This window comes from Thamnophis sirtalis, unplaced genomic scaffold (assembly GCF_051295495.1).
Source record: "Thamnophis sirtalis isolate CommonGarterSnake01/CBP01778 unplaced genomic scaffold, rThaSir2_p1.2 scaffold_5, whole genome shotgun sequence".
NCBI lineage: Eukaryota > Metazoa > Chordata > Lepidosauria > Squamata > Natricidae > Thamnophis > Thamnophis sirtalis.
In genome coordinates, this window is record NW_028261385.1 from 109,759,549 (window position 1) to 109,776,667 (window position 17,119).

The following is a 17,119-nucleotide window of genomic DNA, read 5'->3' on the forward strand; positions in this document are numbered from 1 at the left end:
CTCTCCCTGCAGAGCCAGGGCACCTCCGCTGCAGCTGCCACCGCCACGGCCATCCCAGCATGGCTTTTTTGGCGGCTTCCAAACCGAGTCTTCTGGCAGTGGCCACTCTGGGTGTACGCTCTATGGTTATATGCTCTCCCAACAGCCAGCCCACAACCATAGACCGTACACCCAGAGCGGGCACTGCCGGAAGACTCAGTTTGGAAGCTGCCAAAAAAGCCATGCTGGGATGGCGGCGGCGGAGGTGCCCTGGCTCTGCAGGGAGATCTGGGCCAGAGCATCGTGAAGCTGGGAGGCGTGCGAACAGGAGCGGAACAGCCGCTTGCACAACCCCTTTCTCCAGCTGTGCAGAGCGCCATTCACTAGCATTTTGAAGGTGCCAAGCCGTGAGAGCTGGGCGGCGGTGAACGGGTGCTCACGCAGCTTGGTGATACCCCTAGGTCAGTGAATGGCGCTGTGCCCAGCTGGAAAGGGGGTTTGCCGGGTGGCTGTTGTGCCTGGCTCTTTGGGAGCCCGCTCGCAAGAGAGCAGCCGCCCGGCAACTTCCCTCTTCAGCTGGGCACAGTGCTGCTCACCAACCTAGCGGTATCCCGAAGGCACCAAGTAACGCGATCACCTTTGCCCCCCCCCGGTTCCCGCGGCTTGGCACCTTTGGGATACTGCTAGGTTGGTGAGCGGCGCTCTGCCTGGTTGGAGGTGGGGGGTTGTCCAGGGGGCTTATTTGCAGGGGAGGGCTTATATTTTGCCCACCAGAAAAATGTGGCATGGCCTTATTATCAGGACATGTCGTATTTTGGGGGAAACACGGTATATATATATTTATATGCAGCCCAAGATAATACCTCTTCATTCATTACGGCAAGCCAAAAGGTTGGTCACACTTCAACTATATATATTCCAATAACATGAACATCCACGCAATTTTATCAAAAAGTAACTGACACTCAATACACTACAGGACAATCAGCACAAGTTTTGAAAAGGATAATATTGCCATACCTCAGAAATATCTCAGAAACATCTAATAAACTATTATAACTACATGGCATCATCATAGCATACCTAAAGCCCTCCAAAACATCCTAAGCAAACTGAAAGACCCAGTAGCTCCAGAAATAAAAACAGGAATCATCTAAAAGATAGAGTGTAAGTATTGTAACAGCCACTATGTAGGACAGAAGACTAGCAGAGTGTATCCGTGAACATCAACTAGCGGTCAGAAGACTCCTTAATTACACAATACATGGACAGACTTCACCATAGTTTCAACCGGGTACTCATGAGCATTCTAGACCAAGTGAAGTCCAAAAATACTAGAGAATTCCTTGAAGCTTGACATTTAGACAATCCAGCCAGAGATTGAGATGTATTAGATTTGTATGCCGCCCTTCTCCCAAGGATTCAAACAAATCTATATATTATTCAAAAGAGACAATCAAAAAGCTAAAAAGGAAACAAAAAGACCAAAACACTTCTTCACCAGCAATCAACAACCAGCTAAGCAAGATTAATACTAGACCAACAATCAGGCAATAAACAATATCCCAATCAAGGAACCACCAAGAGCACTCCCAACAACACTGACAGGATAAACCACTTGTATATTACTATAGCAAACCCAGCTCCCTTCTAGCATTGATGATGTTACCTAATGAAATGTCCACAAGAAAACAACCAAGCTCCAAGAGCACCCCATAGGCTCCTCAGTGCTTAATGTGTCTTAGTCCTACCTCCACTAATGGAGTGAAACTCCTGAGCTTCACCTGTCCAGCTAGCAGAACAGGTAGTGTTTGGGAGAATATTACTTGGGAATTCTGAATTTCAATTTGCAAATTAACAAACTAAATTTGGCTTCCAGGTCTGGCTGAACTACATTTTACAATGCCATTGGTACCAAAGTTGCCTCATCCCAGGGACTAGCCATTGTTTAAATCTATGATATCCAGTCCCTGCTCTAGTCAGGCAAGTCATCATGCAATCTCCATGCCTGTCACAACCCATCTGACTGTTTCTAATGATCAATTCACTCATAATCCAAAGCTCTCTCTCCCCTGAAGAATTCTTGGTACAAGAGGATTTGAGTTCATCATCTAGGGATCATATCCTGCCTATAAAGAACACTATTCTCAAAAGGATTTCACTAAGACTCTCATTCTTCCTGGCAGCCAGTGAGCTTTCGTTTTGAGAGAGAGCTGAAACTATCATGTCATAAGTATTGTCTGCATTTGAGAGTCTGCATTCTCAGACTCTCAAATCATCTCCAACTCAACCACTTTGGATTCAGGGAAACAAATTTGTTTTTTGGCATTGCACTTTTACCGCACAGAAGCTATGTTTATCATTATATTTCAACATCTACCTGCAGATTGTCAAACATTTCCTGGCTATAGTTCAGTCGCTGGACTTCTGTTGGAGAACCAAGATACAAAGCTTGTCCTTCATTGGTAAAACAAAAGGTCCGGGCAATCCTTGTATCTGTTTCAGGCAAGAAATTCACATCTAGCAGCGAGCGGAGGCTGGGTAAACTGAAAATAAATAGGTAGATTCTGTAGAAACAAGTTTAAACACAATATTCTGTGCAGTACAAATTGACTACCATATTGTCACAGCTGTAATTCCAGCAAATGAAACAAAATTATGCATTTAAATATAATCAGAATGACTGGCTGCAGATCTATGAATAATTATTTGGGAATAAGTCATATTAAATGCAATACAATTATCAACATTAAGTTATAAACCTCAAGATTAGATTAGAAAATGCATGTACCAATCAATTGCTATGGCAATTTCAGGTAGGGATTCCTCCTCTGTTAAAATTCCTGGATTATATTGTACCCAAATGCTGTACAAAAGCAAAGTTAAATTATCTAGCACTTGTAAATTAAACTTGCATATAAAGTCATTTCTATGAGCCGCTAAAAAGAGTAAGGAAACTTCAGACTCAGCCAGGCTCTGCCAACTAAGAGAATAATCTAAATACTATAAAATACTTCTGTAGCTATAAGGACATAGATAGTCCAACTTCTTGAGCCTGAGAGATGCATGTGGAGTTAATACCCTGCTTAAGGTAGATAGCTGGGATTGATAGTTTGGATCATATGTTTGCCTGGGTATTGGAGGGAGGTTAAGAGATTAGATGAATGATTGAAGCTTTCCTTAGGCGTCTATTCCATTCTTTGGGAGAAGACCACTAGCTATAATAATCTGAGCTGTGAAGATAATTGCCAAAGTTAACAAGTAAGCAATCAGAAGTTGAAATTAGCAGGATCAACACAGGAAATTTCTCCCAAAAGGCCTAGAAATCACTTGGATGGTCCTAGCTATGTTTTAAAGTGATTTGTGAATTTGAGTAAAGAAACTGCATGGAATTTGGAGTTCTTGATGTGCGTATATTGTATGTGTGTTTTCTTAAAATATTATCATGACCAGAATCTCCTTGGAATCCTCCTTCAGAGGGATCCACCTTTACCATCACCTCACAGACTTCGTTGTTCAGCAATTAGCGAAGAGTGCCACTTTCTTCTTCACCTCAAGGATTGTGTGTGGCAAGAAAGGGACATAGCTTACATTCATGAAATGGTATCAAGTACCTCAATATCATGATATGCCCATTGGCACAAAAGCATGCCAAGCAAACACTGTTAGAGAGGGTCACCGCATCTGCTCGCAAAAATAATGTGTCTGTGATGTTGTAAACATAGAGGCATATCTGGGAAGGCAATGAAAATACTTTGGCTTGTTTCTCTGAGCAGATAATGGCAAACTGGTGGTCTCCTGTGTTCTGGGAGCATGAAGAATGAAGGACAATTTTCCTTTTATTGGTTCTTTCGCTATCCTCAGTGGCGTTTGGATCTCTCCATGCTTCATAGGGAGGATGTATTAATGTTCCCATGCAGTCCAAGTAAGCAAAGGTTAACACTGCTCCCTTTAGTGATAAAATTGTACCTATAAAACAGAATTCATAGGATTTATTAATCTCTAAACCACTTATACTGATTCCAGTACATATTAGCTATGTTATAAAATTTCTTACTCCTTCCCTATTTCTCTCTCACACAGACACAGACACAGACACACACACACTTTTTTTCCCCAGCTCATACCATTCCAACATATATCATTATGATTTCAAGACAGGGTCAGACCTCTAAATGTAGATATATTGTACTCAATCAGATCAAAGAATTCCATCCCTACTCCCCAACTTCTTAGTATATTCCCCTCATAGTCCTTATAGATGAAAAATGTTGAAATAATGTTATGTTCTCTAGTACAAATTTATTTCTTCCTGGCATTTCAAGCCAGTTCTGCTGTGTTTTAATCATTACATAAAATGTTATGTTCTAAGTTACTTTTGATATATTGCTGCATTAAAGAAGCTTTTTAAAGTTACACAAAATTTTCTTTTAATTAAAAAAGAGGCCTGGATAAAAGTTAAAAATGAGGAATTTGTAATGATATCAAAGTTTCTTTGGTTATGGTACCCAAATGCTGGCATGGATCTTTTAAAAAAAACAACCCCAATATCAAAAAAATGACTGACACTAGCTCAAATAAAAATTTGTCAGCTAAAGTATTGGAATTCTTGGTCTTTTCTGCTTCTTCCTGAGAAAAAGGATATGCATTAAAACTGCTGAGGATGGATTATTGGTTCACTTCCCTCACAATCTGCTCCCATTTTAAGGCAAATCTACACTAGGCTCTGCAGAAATAGACTTGTAGGATCCAGTCTGGGTCGGTCACCGGGACCAGAGGTTTGGTATTCTGAGCTTTCAGACTCATGCTGCAGCCCATCCTCAGGGAACTTCTCTCTAGCAGAGTGTGAACTGTTCTGTGTGTGGTATTTATAGTGCCTGTTGTATGTGGCTTTTTAGATGTTGATTGGGGTGTGTTTATAGCTGGCTTTTAAGTTGTTAGTTGTTGTTTGCTTGTGCTGCCCATCCCTTGCCTTCTAAGTACTTGATAGGCTGATGTTAAATCAATCCTGTTGACTGACGAGGGGCTTGTTTCTCAGGCTTCAATCACTTGCCTGGCTGTTTTTGTGCCTGCTCATCCAACAATGTTAGTAGCTGCAAAATTGATTGTGTGTCCTTGTTCATTGCAGTATGAGGCAAACAATGAAGTTGATTCTGCAGCTACTAAGATTGTTGGATGAGCAGACACAAAAACAGCCAGGGAAGTGTTTGAAGCCTGGGAAACAGGCCCCTCGTCAGTCAACAGGAGTGTTGATTTACCACCAGCCTCTCAAGTACTTAGAAGGCGAGGACTGGGCAGCACAAGGAAATGACAGCTAACGACTTAAAAGTACTGTATATACTCGAGTATAAGCCTAGTTTTTCAGCCCACTTTTTGGGCTGAAAAAAGCCGCCTCGGCTTATACTCGAGTCAGTGAAAAATTTGCCCGAAATGGAGGAGAAAAAGGGGGGGGCCATGCCGCTGGGTGACACTCGTGAATGGCCCAGTGCCCCTGTGAGTTTCCCCTCCCTCTGTGTCAGTTTGCCGCGCAGCGCGCACCGCACCATCCCCCCTCCTCACGTTCTAATGTAATGCAGGGCTGTCTTACGATTCCCCTTCCTCCCCCTCCTGCCGCTCTGCAACGATGTCCCACCTCCTCGTTATGGCAAGCAGCCACATAGCGATGTCCCACCTCCTCTGGTACAGTGATCCAATGATAGGAATCACTGTGCCGTGTGTCATAGGAGGCGGGACATCGCTCCCGCGGCTGCACGGGACATCATCATCACAGCGGGACATCAGCATCATGAGGTGAGTGAAGTATTTCATTGAATACACCGCTAGTTTACTGTTTTTCTTTGAAATAAATATTCAAAAACATTATTGGTATCTATTTTTATTTTTGAAATTTACTGGTAGCTGCTGCATTTCCCACCCTAGGCTTATACTCGAGTCAATAACTTTTCCAGTTTTTTGTGGTAAAATTAGGTGCCTCGGCTTATATTCGGGTCGGCCTATACTCGAGTATATACGGTAAGCCATTAACATGCCCCAATCAATGTCTAAAAAGCCACATACCACAGGCTCTGTAAATATCACACACAGAACAGCACACACTCTGCTAGAGAGAAGTTCCCTGAAGACGGGCTCCAGCACAAGTCTGAAAGCTTGGAATACAGCACCTCTGGTCCTGGTGACTGATCCAAATTGGATCCTGCAACATTATCTTAGGACATGTATATTTGTCTTCATTCATGAAATAGGCTTGTGTTATTTTCAGTTTTTTGTAAGTATTCAAATGACCTTACTCTCCCTTTACACATACACATGTAGATATGCACAGACATATACAAACTCTGTTGTATACATATAGGCAATCCCGGAGTTAGCAGAGGTATCCTAGTGATCTTCCTTTCTGTTTCAATTGCCCCAAGGCAAGAGCACAGAAAGACATAATCTAACACTTTGTGTTAATTGGCATATTTCAGCAACAATAACAATCTGAAATTCTTACCACTGAGTGAAACTGTTACTGGCTCTGTTTGCCTTAATTCATCGACAGTGGGAAGATGAAGGGAAAGAGTCAAGACTACACCCAGACCTGTTCCAACCCAGAGGCAAGGAGACAAAGATGTGTCATTTTTCCGTGAAAATGATTCCATGAAATTTAAAGCTGTGATTGTTTCCTTAGATTCTTTGTCAATACTGCAGATGCTAGAACTTCGAGAAGGGCTGAATGAATTATCTCTGTTTTCTGTTGAAGGAAAGTAAGACAGATTAATATATGAAGTTGCCATTTACCAAGACAAGTTATGGTCTTGCTATTATCCAGTTAAAAGAAATGTATATTCTATGACCACCTCTTCCTCTCTCAAGGCAATCTGTGATTCTGTTTGTTAGATCAGCTGGACATTAAGCAGGACTTCTCACAGACTTTCAATTTTTAATTCTGTCCATGATTAATTGCTTTAGAGTTAATTCATGAATAGATTGTATTTTTTTTTTGAAAGATGAAAACAGAAATATATACAGTAAATGGAAACTCGCCTTCCATTGTGACGGGCAAAGAGATCTCCAGGCAAGCAGCGGACTGTGCTTTCCTAAATGGAGGTTTCCCAGAAACACGACGACTGACTTTGGAAACATCTGCACTGGACAGCCGTTTTCCAGAACTGCAAGTTAGGGAAGTTGGATTTGTACAGTGTCCATTTACAGAATCTGTCATGAGATTACATTAGAATTTTCATTAAGATCAAAAAGAGGTTACCTTTATTGCTGCAGTTATTTGACAATTTCTTCTCAGCTTATGCTTTATACACATTTTTTTAAATATTGTCATTTAAGAAAATGAACATTTGTCTGTTTATTGTTATTTGTTTTCTATATTCTACCAAAACTAGAAAAGGTAGGCATTATATTGTAGAATTTTATGTAACATTTTATATAATATCTTTTTAATTAAGAAAGAGAACAACTTTATTCAATCTATTGCCAGTAATAAAATCTATATTAATATTTCTCTTTGATGAATACCACATTTTTGTTCAAAATTGAAGATTTGATGCAATGTTTTTGTATAGAAGATTTTGTAAATTATATAGGCCCTGCATGCCTGACTCCCTGGTCATTATTTGGTTAGACGCACACTACATGGGTCTACCCTTGAAAAATATTCAGAAGCTACAATTGGTACAGAATCATTAACAGTCCTGTTGATGGCAGCCAAAACCACAATAATAGGATAAGACCAAAGTATGTGATTAATGTTCCAACTCCTGAATTATAATGCATGTCCAATGGATTATAACTTAAACACTTTCTGAGGCACTTAGAAAAGTGAATAAAAACTTCACAGTGGTGATGTCACAGCAGAGCAGGCGAGGGAATGGTGGCTCCACTAGCTTCGCTTGAGTTTCTGTGATGAAGATCCTGTAAAAGGACGAAGTTGAACTTGGAGGGATCAACAGAGGAGAGGGAAAACTCGGGTGATGGTGAGGAGACAAGCAACCTCCCTACCGGACAAGAGAAACTCCTTGGAATCATTGGAGAAGAAATCGGCGTCCATGGCCGATTCTGAGTTGTGACAGCCGCAAATGAGGGAGAGAATATAACAGCACAACAGTATCTAAAAACAACTAAAATGGTATAAACTCTTTGAGCTAGAACTTCAAAGCTCTGAATCGAGCTGGAAACAGCTCAAGATAGGCGGCAATAAGGAGAGAAAAGCACGCGATTTCCTGTAGCAGTAGAATGGCAGTAGAACGGCTCAAAACAGCTTGAGAACGGAATAAAAGAGTGGAAGAGAGAATCATTGGAGCGATTTGGACAGTAAATAGAATTGGAGCCAGATGAGACAATGACAACAGTGAAGATGGTGAGAGAAGCATATTTGGACTATTTGAGTTAAAGTCAGACATAGAAAAAGCAAAGATCGAAGTTCTGATGGAGGGGGGAAAATCTACATGAATGAGGAGTAACAGCACCATCTAGTGAAGAGAGAAATAAGAACTGAGTAACAAACCTGGATAAACTGACTGATGCAATCTACTGAAAAATTGACAAGAGTAACTTTGTGATTTCTGAATCGGATTTAAAAAAAAAATTTGGAAGAGAATATTGAAAGAAGAAATATTATTATTTAATTATGAAAAAAGGTATCTGTTTACATTTATAGACGGAAACCACGAAATATATCCAACATTTTAAAGGCACAATGCCTTTATTTCTAATTTCCAATAATTCTTACCCAAAATATCAAATCATATTGGTTTTAACTATTTATTTTCATAATGCTCCTAAAGAAACTTTTGAAGATTGGCCCAACTGTGTACACTTCTCATTTTAAATTGGGTAGACTGGCATTTGAAACTAGTCCACTCAATACAACATGTTGCACTGGAAATTTCCTCTTATTGCAAACTACATGGGCATAATAAGGCCTGCTACAGTCAGCCCTGTGGAAGGCAGAAAGAATTAAAACTCTGTTCTCCATTTCACGGTCCCTGCTCCAGCATGACCCCTCACATCAACTGTTTGTTTGAAAAGGAGAGATAAATTACTCTTTAAAGCAGAATTATGGGAATAACATTCAGGCAAAGAAAAACTTAATTTTGTCTATTCTTGCAATTCCCAGTAATTATGCCTTTCTATCTTTATAAATGGTTCCAGGAAGATAAAAGTAAGATTAATTTTAATAAAAAGCTAATAAAAATGTCTTGGCACAAAGAATACATTGCCCTGCTTAGATATTTGTGTGTCTAGCAATAGCAATAGCACTTAGACTTATATACCGCTTTACAGTGCTTTACAGCCCTCTCTAAGCAGTTTACAGAGTCAGCCTATTGCCCCCAACAATCGTTCATTCATTCGTTTGTTTATTGGTTTTATATGCCGCCCAATCTGGGTCCTCACTTTACCCATCTCGGAAGGATGGAAGGCTGAGTCAACCTTGAGCCTGGTGAGATTCGAACTGCCAAATTGCAGTCAGCCGGCAGTCAGCAGAAGTAGCTTGCAGTACTGCACTCTAACCACTGCGTCACCACGGCTCAGTCTAAGAAAACTTTCAGAAAATAGAGGTCAGAAGTTGACTTCCCACCCTTCCTATGCCCTGTGCTCTCTTTTGCCCTTGTCTCATGGTATGTGGGTGACTGGCTTCATGTGTGTTTTCCTTATGAATGATTTGCCTTATTAAAGCAGTTTTCGTGTGCACTCTTTCACATCTCCCTCAGGAAATAATATAATCCAATTCCCAATAGGTTAGACATGAGCTGATCATTGAGTTCTGTTGGTAGAGGAGGGAATGGGTTTAAAACATTTTGAGAGACATGATGGTAAACAAATCTGCAAGTTTTATACATGAGTCCAAAATGAAAACTATTTCTAAGGAACTATTTGTAATTCAGCATGTTCTGATTTGATTTCATGTTTCTAAGGCAGCAAGTTCAAATTGAAATTCTGAGATGCTAAATCTAAAGCCAACTAGGCCCCAAATAATAATTACCTGAAGCTGTGGGGGACCTGCACCGCTCCAGCTCCATTGGAAGTGGACCATCTGGTACCTCTGTGACACCTATTATAACATTAAATTAGAATATATTAATAATTATTGCAATCAACATTATATAAACAGACTTTTCCTCAAGAGACCACTTTTTGTTCTTTTCCATTCCGTTCTGTAGTGAATAAATAAGATGGTTTGATGGACAGAGGGAAGGTCCAGGACCAGTGCAAAGATCAGATAGACAAAATTTGATCCCAAGGCAAGAAAGTGATTTGCAAAAACTTCTTGGACTTGCAAGATTGTTGTTGGCCTTATAAGGTAGACCAAAGTAAAAAGTGGACACAATGCAGACCTAAAGCGACTTTTATTAGAATATCTATTACAGAATCTTACAAGTCTGAACATACATAGTTTCCAAAGTGAGGTGTGGGAGGAGTAACACATGGGTATTAACCCAGCCCTTTTGCCTAGGAGACTGAGGTAATCTTTTGAGGCCACACCTACGTTCCTCCTTCTGACCTCCCCAGATTAACCTCAGTCTCCAGCCTAAAAGGAGTGTTTCTCTGACTCTCCCTTCGCTTCAAGAATTTAGGATTTTTTCTACAGGTTTTTTCTTTGCAAAGTGGATTTTTACCTTCCATCCATCGACTGCATCGCTGCACCCTTATTCTGTCATGCTCAACGCTGCTAGAACTCAAGCCTCGCTGCTTGCTAGCGTGCGCGCGCACCCCAAGCGACCAGATGGTCGCGTAAGAGGGGGAGGAAGCCTCCGCATCGCAGGGGCGATAGAAGCGGCTGTGCGGCTCTTAAAGGGGCTGACGAAGACCAGCGGAGGTCCGGGGATCCATTGGAGATTGCCCCAGCGCTCCCCAGCTCCAGGAGGAAGATCGGACCGCAGATTGGTGGTCGCCATCTTGCCGCCGCCATCTTGAGCACGTGAGTGAGCGCATGATCAGCGTTCTCCTACGGATGCCGAAAGCGCTCAAAAAGCACCAGCGAAGCCAGAAGAGGCTTCCTTAAGGACCAACTCCGCCGGTAATCCGGGGAGGGCTCCAGAGCGGTGCCTGCCGGTGACTCGGGCCACAGATCAGCGGCAGAAAGAGGAAGAGCATGAATTCAAGGACAGAAGACTGAATCAACCAGATTGAAACCGGCTGAAAGAGAGACGAGGTTGGTGGTCAGCACAACTGTAAGTACGATGGCGGAGGTGGCGAGGAGCAGGGATGCTAGGCCCAGATCCCCAGGGGGTGCGGATCCGGATGAAGAGACCTCTGGGGGGGGGGCTCCCCCAATTCCCAGGGGGAGGTCCCCAACCAGGAGGGGCAACTCCAGGGGCCCTAGGAAGGCAACCTCCGAGAAGGAGGTTAGGATAACCAGGGCCTCTGCTAGAAGATTTAGGGCTACCATCAGCCCCTCCCCCTCCAGGTCCCAATCCCCCCGCAGGCTTCCAGCCCTGGATGAGGCCCGGGCAGCATCCCTAGGTTCCCCAAGGGGCTCAGGCAGAGGGCACAGCTCCATGTCGCCCCCTTATCGCCTGCACATCCGTCTGAGCCTAGGGGTGACCCTTTTGGGCGCAGGCATCAGCTGTGATCACAGGAGACATCGCCAACTGCCTCAAGGCAGAGGATAAGAAGGCAGACATCGTGCTACGTAAGACTTTCCAAGCAACAATCTGGGCCATTAGGGCAGCCGCTTCAGCGTCTTTCTTCAACAGGTCCACGGTGCTGTGGTTGGAACAGCTGAGGGACAGGACTCCGGCCACGGAAGTTTGATTGCTGCAGGACATCTCTAAGGTGCTGGCAGCCATGCAGTTCTCAGCAGATGCCACCCTGGATGCAGTTAAGTATGGGTCTCGGGCAATGTCATCTTCGGTGGCATCTAGACGCCTGCTGTGGTTGCGCCACTGGCAGGTGGAGTCCCGGGCTAAGTGGCACTTGACAGGAGCAGACTACACCGGTGACAAGCTGTTCAGGACTGCGTTGGATCCTATCCTGGTGGAGGATAAGAACAAACGGAAGGTCTTCCCGGCGACTACCAGACGGTCAGATCTCCGGCATGCTCCGTATCCCAGGAGAACTTCGTATCACCTGCCTGAAGCGGAGACCCAGAGCCAGAGGTACTAGAACCCCAGGTTCCACAGGCAGGGGGATAGGCAGTTTCCTAGAGACAGGTTCAGAGGCCAACAGCAGAACAAGCGGCCCTTTCGAGGAGGAGGTGGTCACCCATTCCTCAGGTTCAAGTGATCCATCCGCGGATCACCCCATTGGTGGTCACATCTCCCTTTTTGCGGATGCCTGGGAACAAGTCACCTCGGATGAGTGGGTCCTCCAGACTGTAAAGCTCGGGCTACAACTGGAGTTCCGCTGGCTACCCCCAAGTAGGTTCTGGACCTTCGCCTCCTCGACGGATCCAGCCAAACGGGCCCTTAAGGCCAAGGCCATCAAACACCTGTAAGATATCAGGGCCATTGAGAGGGTCCCAGAGGGGGAGAAGGGCTCTGGATTCTACTCGAATCTGTTCCTGGTCCCCAAGAGTTCAGGGGGGTGGAGAGCCATCCTGGATCTTAAACTACTCAATTCCAGGGTGGTCTACCGTAGGTTCAAGATGGCCTCCCTGAAATCCATCTCAGAGGGCATCCGACAGGGCGACTTCTTGGCTTCCATCGATCTCACGGAGGCCTACCTTCACATCAGAATCACCCCGGAACACCGCAGGTTCCTTAGGTTTTCCCACGAGGGCAACCATTTTCAATATAGGGCTCTTCCCTTTGGGCTGGCCTCAGCCCCCAGGACCTTTACCAAGGTGCTGGCCGCGGCCGCAGGTCACCTGCGAGCCTTCCCAGTCTGCCTTTTTTGCTACCTAGATGACATCCTCGTCCTAGCCAGGTCCCCAGACTCTACCAAGCAGGACCTGGGGACCACCATTGACACCCTCAGGTCCCTGGGATTCTCTATCAACCTAGAGAAGAGCCACCTGGTCCCATCAGGCTCCAGCCCCTAGGATCCATTTTAGATTCAGTGGCTGGGGAGGTCTTCCTTTCTCAAGATCAAAAGGACAGCATTGTGCAGCTGATTCATAAGGTTCACAAATTACGCTCTGTCCCTGTAGTCCTTCTTTCCAGGCTCCTTGGGAAATTCATTTCTTGCATAGGGATTGTGCCGTGGGCTCGACTACACGCCAGGGAGCTTCAGTGGTTCCTACTTCCATACCAGAGAGACGGAACTAGCGACGCCAGCTTCAAAGTTTGAGTGCCACCCCAGGTACTGCTCTCGCTCCGCTGGTGGCTGACCCCAGCATTAAATAAGGGATGCCTCTTCAAAGAACCAACAAGAAAGGTACTCACAATGGACGCGAGCCTGTTCGGCTGAGGAGCACACCTGGAGGCCCAGATAGCCCAGAGCCGTTGGACTCCAACAGACCTGCGCAACAACATAAACTGGTTGGAGCTCAGGGCCATCCACCTGGCCCTACGCCACTTCAAGAGCATGGTGACCGGTCATCATGTCCTCGTCCTGATGGACAACGTGGCGGTCAAGGCCCACGTAAACAGACAAGGGGGCACTCATTCCAAGGCCCTTTGCGACGAGGCCCTACGACTGGGGAACTGGGCAGAGAGGCACCTCCAGTCCATCAGAGCAGAGCACATCTCCGGGACAGAGAACCAGCAAGCGGATTGGCTCAGCAGGGAGACTGTCGACAACGGGGAATGGCAGCTTCATCCCACCATCTTCCTGCAGATCTGTGAGAGGTTTGGGCTGCCGACAGTGGATCTCTTTGCAACCCCAGTGAACGCCCAGTTGCCGAGATTTGTATCGAGGTTCCCGACCAGGGGAGCCATGGACAGGGACGCCCTTCGATGCAGATGGCCACCAGGTCTTCTCTACGCCTTTCCTCCCCTCCCTCTCATTCCCGGGGGAATGAGGAGGGTAGTGTCAGAGGGAGCAGAGGTCATCCTAGTGGCTCCCTTCTGGCCACGCCGTCCCTGGCTAGCAAAGCTAGTGGAGCTGTCCTCAGCCCCCCACTGGAGGATTCCCCCGGGGGAGGTGTCCCTACACCAGGGGTCTCTGGAGCATCCGGATACAGAGTGGCTCCATCTGACCATCTGCCGATTGAGCGGGAACAGCTGAGAGGGGCACATTTTTCCACGAAGGTCATTAAGACCGTTGAGGCGTCCAGGAGGCAGTCCACCACTTGAATCTACAACGCCTCCTGGGTTGTCTTCGCGGACTGGTGCCAAGCTAGGGACCTCAGCCCAGCTTTGGCCTCTGTGCCCCAGGTTCTGGACTTTCTACAGGAAGGTCTGGCGAAAGGTTTGGCCCCCAGTACCCTTAGAAGACAGGTCTCCGCTCTCTCCACGGTTCTGGGGGGGGGATGCGGTCCTAAGGCGCTTCCTTTAGGGAGCGGCAAATCCGAAGCCCCCAGTGATCCATCGATTTCCTACCTGGGACTTACTCACGGTCCTTCAGGCATTGACGGAGGCACCATTCGAACCCTTGAGGGAAGTTTCCCTGTAGTTCCTGACCCTTAAGGTCGTCTTCCTGGTTGCCATCACCTCAGCCAGGAGATTATCTGAGATCAACGCTCTCTCCAGCAGAGCAGACCTCTGCACCTTTCTAGAGAACCAGGTCATCCTCAGACTGGACCCCGTGTTCATGTCCAAGATCAATTCCCCCTTCCACAGGGCTCTAGAGATAGTTCTGCCGGACTTCTGTCCGCAGCCCTCCAGGGATAGGGAAAGATCTTGGCACAAGTTGGACGTCAGAAGAGCCTTGCGCATCTACCTGAAGCGCACGGCCCCCTTTAGGCATTCAGAAGCCCTCTTCGTATCATATCAGCCATCCACCTGAGGTGCCAAGGTTTCCCCAGCCACCATTAGCAGGTGGATCAGAGCAGCCATCTCACAGGCCTACGAGGCAAGGTGACTCCAGGTCCCAGAGGACATCACAGCGCACTCCACCAGAAGTGCGGCCACCTCAGCAGCCTGGACCACCCAGGCACCCATAGAGGAGATTTGCAGGGCTGCCGCCTGGTCTTCTCCCTCACCTTTCATCAGGCATTACCGGCTAGATGCTTACGCCTCAGCGGAAGCAGCCTTTGGCAGAGGGTGTTGCAGGGAGTCCTTGACTCTCGAGGGGTTCAGGCCCACTGACACCCTCCCAGGACATCTAGCTTTGGTATGTCCCATGTGTTACTCCTCCCACACCTCACTTCGGAAACTGGCAGTTGGTCTTACCTGAACTGCATGTTTAGAAGAAGGTGTGGGAGGAGTCATTCCCCCCTTGTTTTTAGGGCGCTCTGCGCCAGGGGCCTGAGTTAGCTCAGTGGTCAAGCAATGGCAGGCAGGAAGGATGTGTGCTTGTTCTGTTTTTGTGTCCTTTCCTTCCAGGTGCTCTGCTACGATCCATCGGTTAATCTGGGGAGGTCAGAAGGAGGAACGTAAGTGTGGCCTCAAAAGATTAACTCAGTCTCCTAGCAAAAGGGCTGGGTTAATACCCATGTGTTACTCCTCCCACACCTTCTTCTAAACGTGCAGTTCAGGTAAGACCAACTGCCATTCACATTTTACTCTGGGCGATCTGCAACTCACAAGAACAGATTTAAGTATTTATGGAATTGTTCAATTGTATTCTGACAACGAATGCTATTTTGCTATCTGGAATTCAATCATTGGATACAATTCAATGGCCTGGGACTATAGAGTAAAATGTCATTTTTTGAAATAAATAATAGAAACCAGCATGCGGAACTCATAAAGGCTTCTTGTCTCTGAGACAGCAGAGGTTGGACTATTGTAGTAATGGATTTTTGTCACATACATACTCAGGAAGGAACCTTTTAAATGGAAAAAAAATGCAAGGACTTACTGTTCTATAGAAAAGGTGGAAACAATACTAATATTATTTAGCAGCCTGGTACCAAATTTAATAGATAGCTGTACATGGTCAAGATTTCAAGAAACAAAGAACCAGAATATAATTTTACATCCAGGAATGACTTATGTTGAATCACTGAGCTTTGACTGAGGAAAGTGGGAATGGGAGCATCTCTTCCTCACTGAGGAGAAAAGACTGTAACCATAGATTCTGCAGATCTATCGTTAGGAAATCAATGGGCTTGGAGACTGTTTGCTATTGATAGTGAGAAACCTCTGCTTTGGTCTTTGGCAGATTTCCAATATTCTGTTACAATATCCTAATATTCTGGGTGACTGGTTTCCTAATCTCACCTCAAAGGGCTGACAAAGAAAAAGAGAACCAATTTAAGAACAGCAGGATAAGAATGTACAATGGGCTTCTTTCTCCAGCTAATAGTGCCTCTGTTTCCCTTCTTTCTATGTTTCAGTCCTATTTTAGAACGTACAGCAAATGCCATGCAACTATGTGGCAAACAGAAATCATTTTTAAAGATTATTAAAAAAATAAATCTCTCTTTCTTTTGCCAAAATGAAGGAAAAATTAATAGATAGCAGCTTATCCTTATTAGCTGTTGTTTAAGAATGGCTTCCTTTAGTTCTGTAGCATTACAATCCTTTTTTTTATTATGGACAAGTAGAATTGGTATAAGTTCTCCTACTGAGAAGGGGGTTGGACTAGATGACCCATAAAGTCCCTTCCAACTCTGTTATTCTGTATTCTGTAACTGTTCTGTGCCTAGCAGTCACACCTAACATGTTTGAAAAGGCAAACAGTGAGGAAGCAAAGTTTTTATTCTTTCCCTAAATTTTGATAAGTCTCATGAACATTAATCTGTGTATGTTTGTGTGTTTATGAAACAATATTAGGTTTATCTTGGGATTATGTGTTTTATGTGGTTCTGATTCAAAACTGTAATATATCATTTGCTGAATTATGACTTAGGATGGAAACACTATACGCATTTAATTTTCTATTGTGGAATCAGAATATAAACCAAGTCTTCATTTTAATCCAGCAAGAGCTATTTTTATTTTTATTAGCAAGTTAAGCAAGATTTTAAGCCGTACCCAACCAATTTGTCACAATCATGCAATCTTACTCTTATTAGTATTTAGCTAATCACCTGCTAGAATCTTTCATATAGCCTTGTTCTTTATATATTTTCCTAACTAGTCAACATATATTTTCTAAACACAGACATTTCCAAAATTGCAGAGCATAAAATGAAATGTTATTCAAATTAATT

At 44.7% G+C, this 17,119-nt stretch overlaps 1 protein-coding gene across 1 annotated transcript in view; it reads right to left on the reverse strand.

The window, feature by feature from the left end:
* STXBP5L (syntaxin binding protein 5L) overlaps window positions 1-17,119 on the reverse strand; it is an 81,165-nt gene that overhangs the window by 12,057 nt on the left and 51,989 nt on the right. Inside the window, exons 19-23 of the mRNA XM_014066966.2 lie at window positions 9,959-10,027; window positions 7,006-7,176; window positions 6,473-6,712; window positions 3,594-3,948; window positions 2,360-2,525 (exon numbers count right to left, since the gene is read on the reverse strand). Of these exons, the coding sequence (XP_013922441.2) occupies window positions 2,360-2,525; window positions 3,594-3,948; window positions 6,473-6,712; window positions 7,006-7,176; window positions 9,959-10,027 (1,001 nt within the window). The remainder of the gene's footprint in view (window positions 1-2,359; window positions 2,526-3,593; window positions 3,949-6,472; window positions 6,713-7,005; window positions 7,177-9,958; window positions 10,028-17,119) is intronic.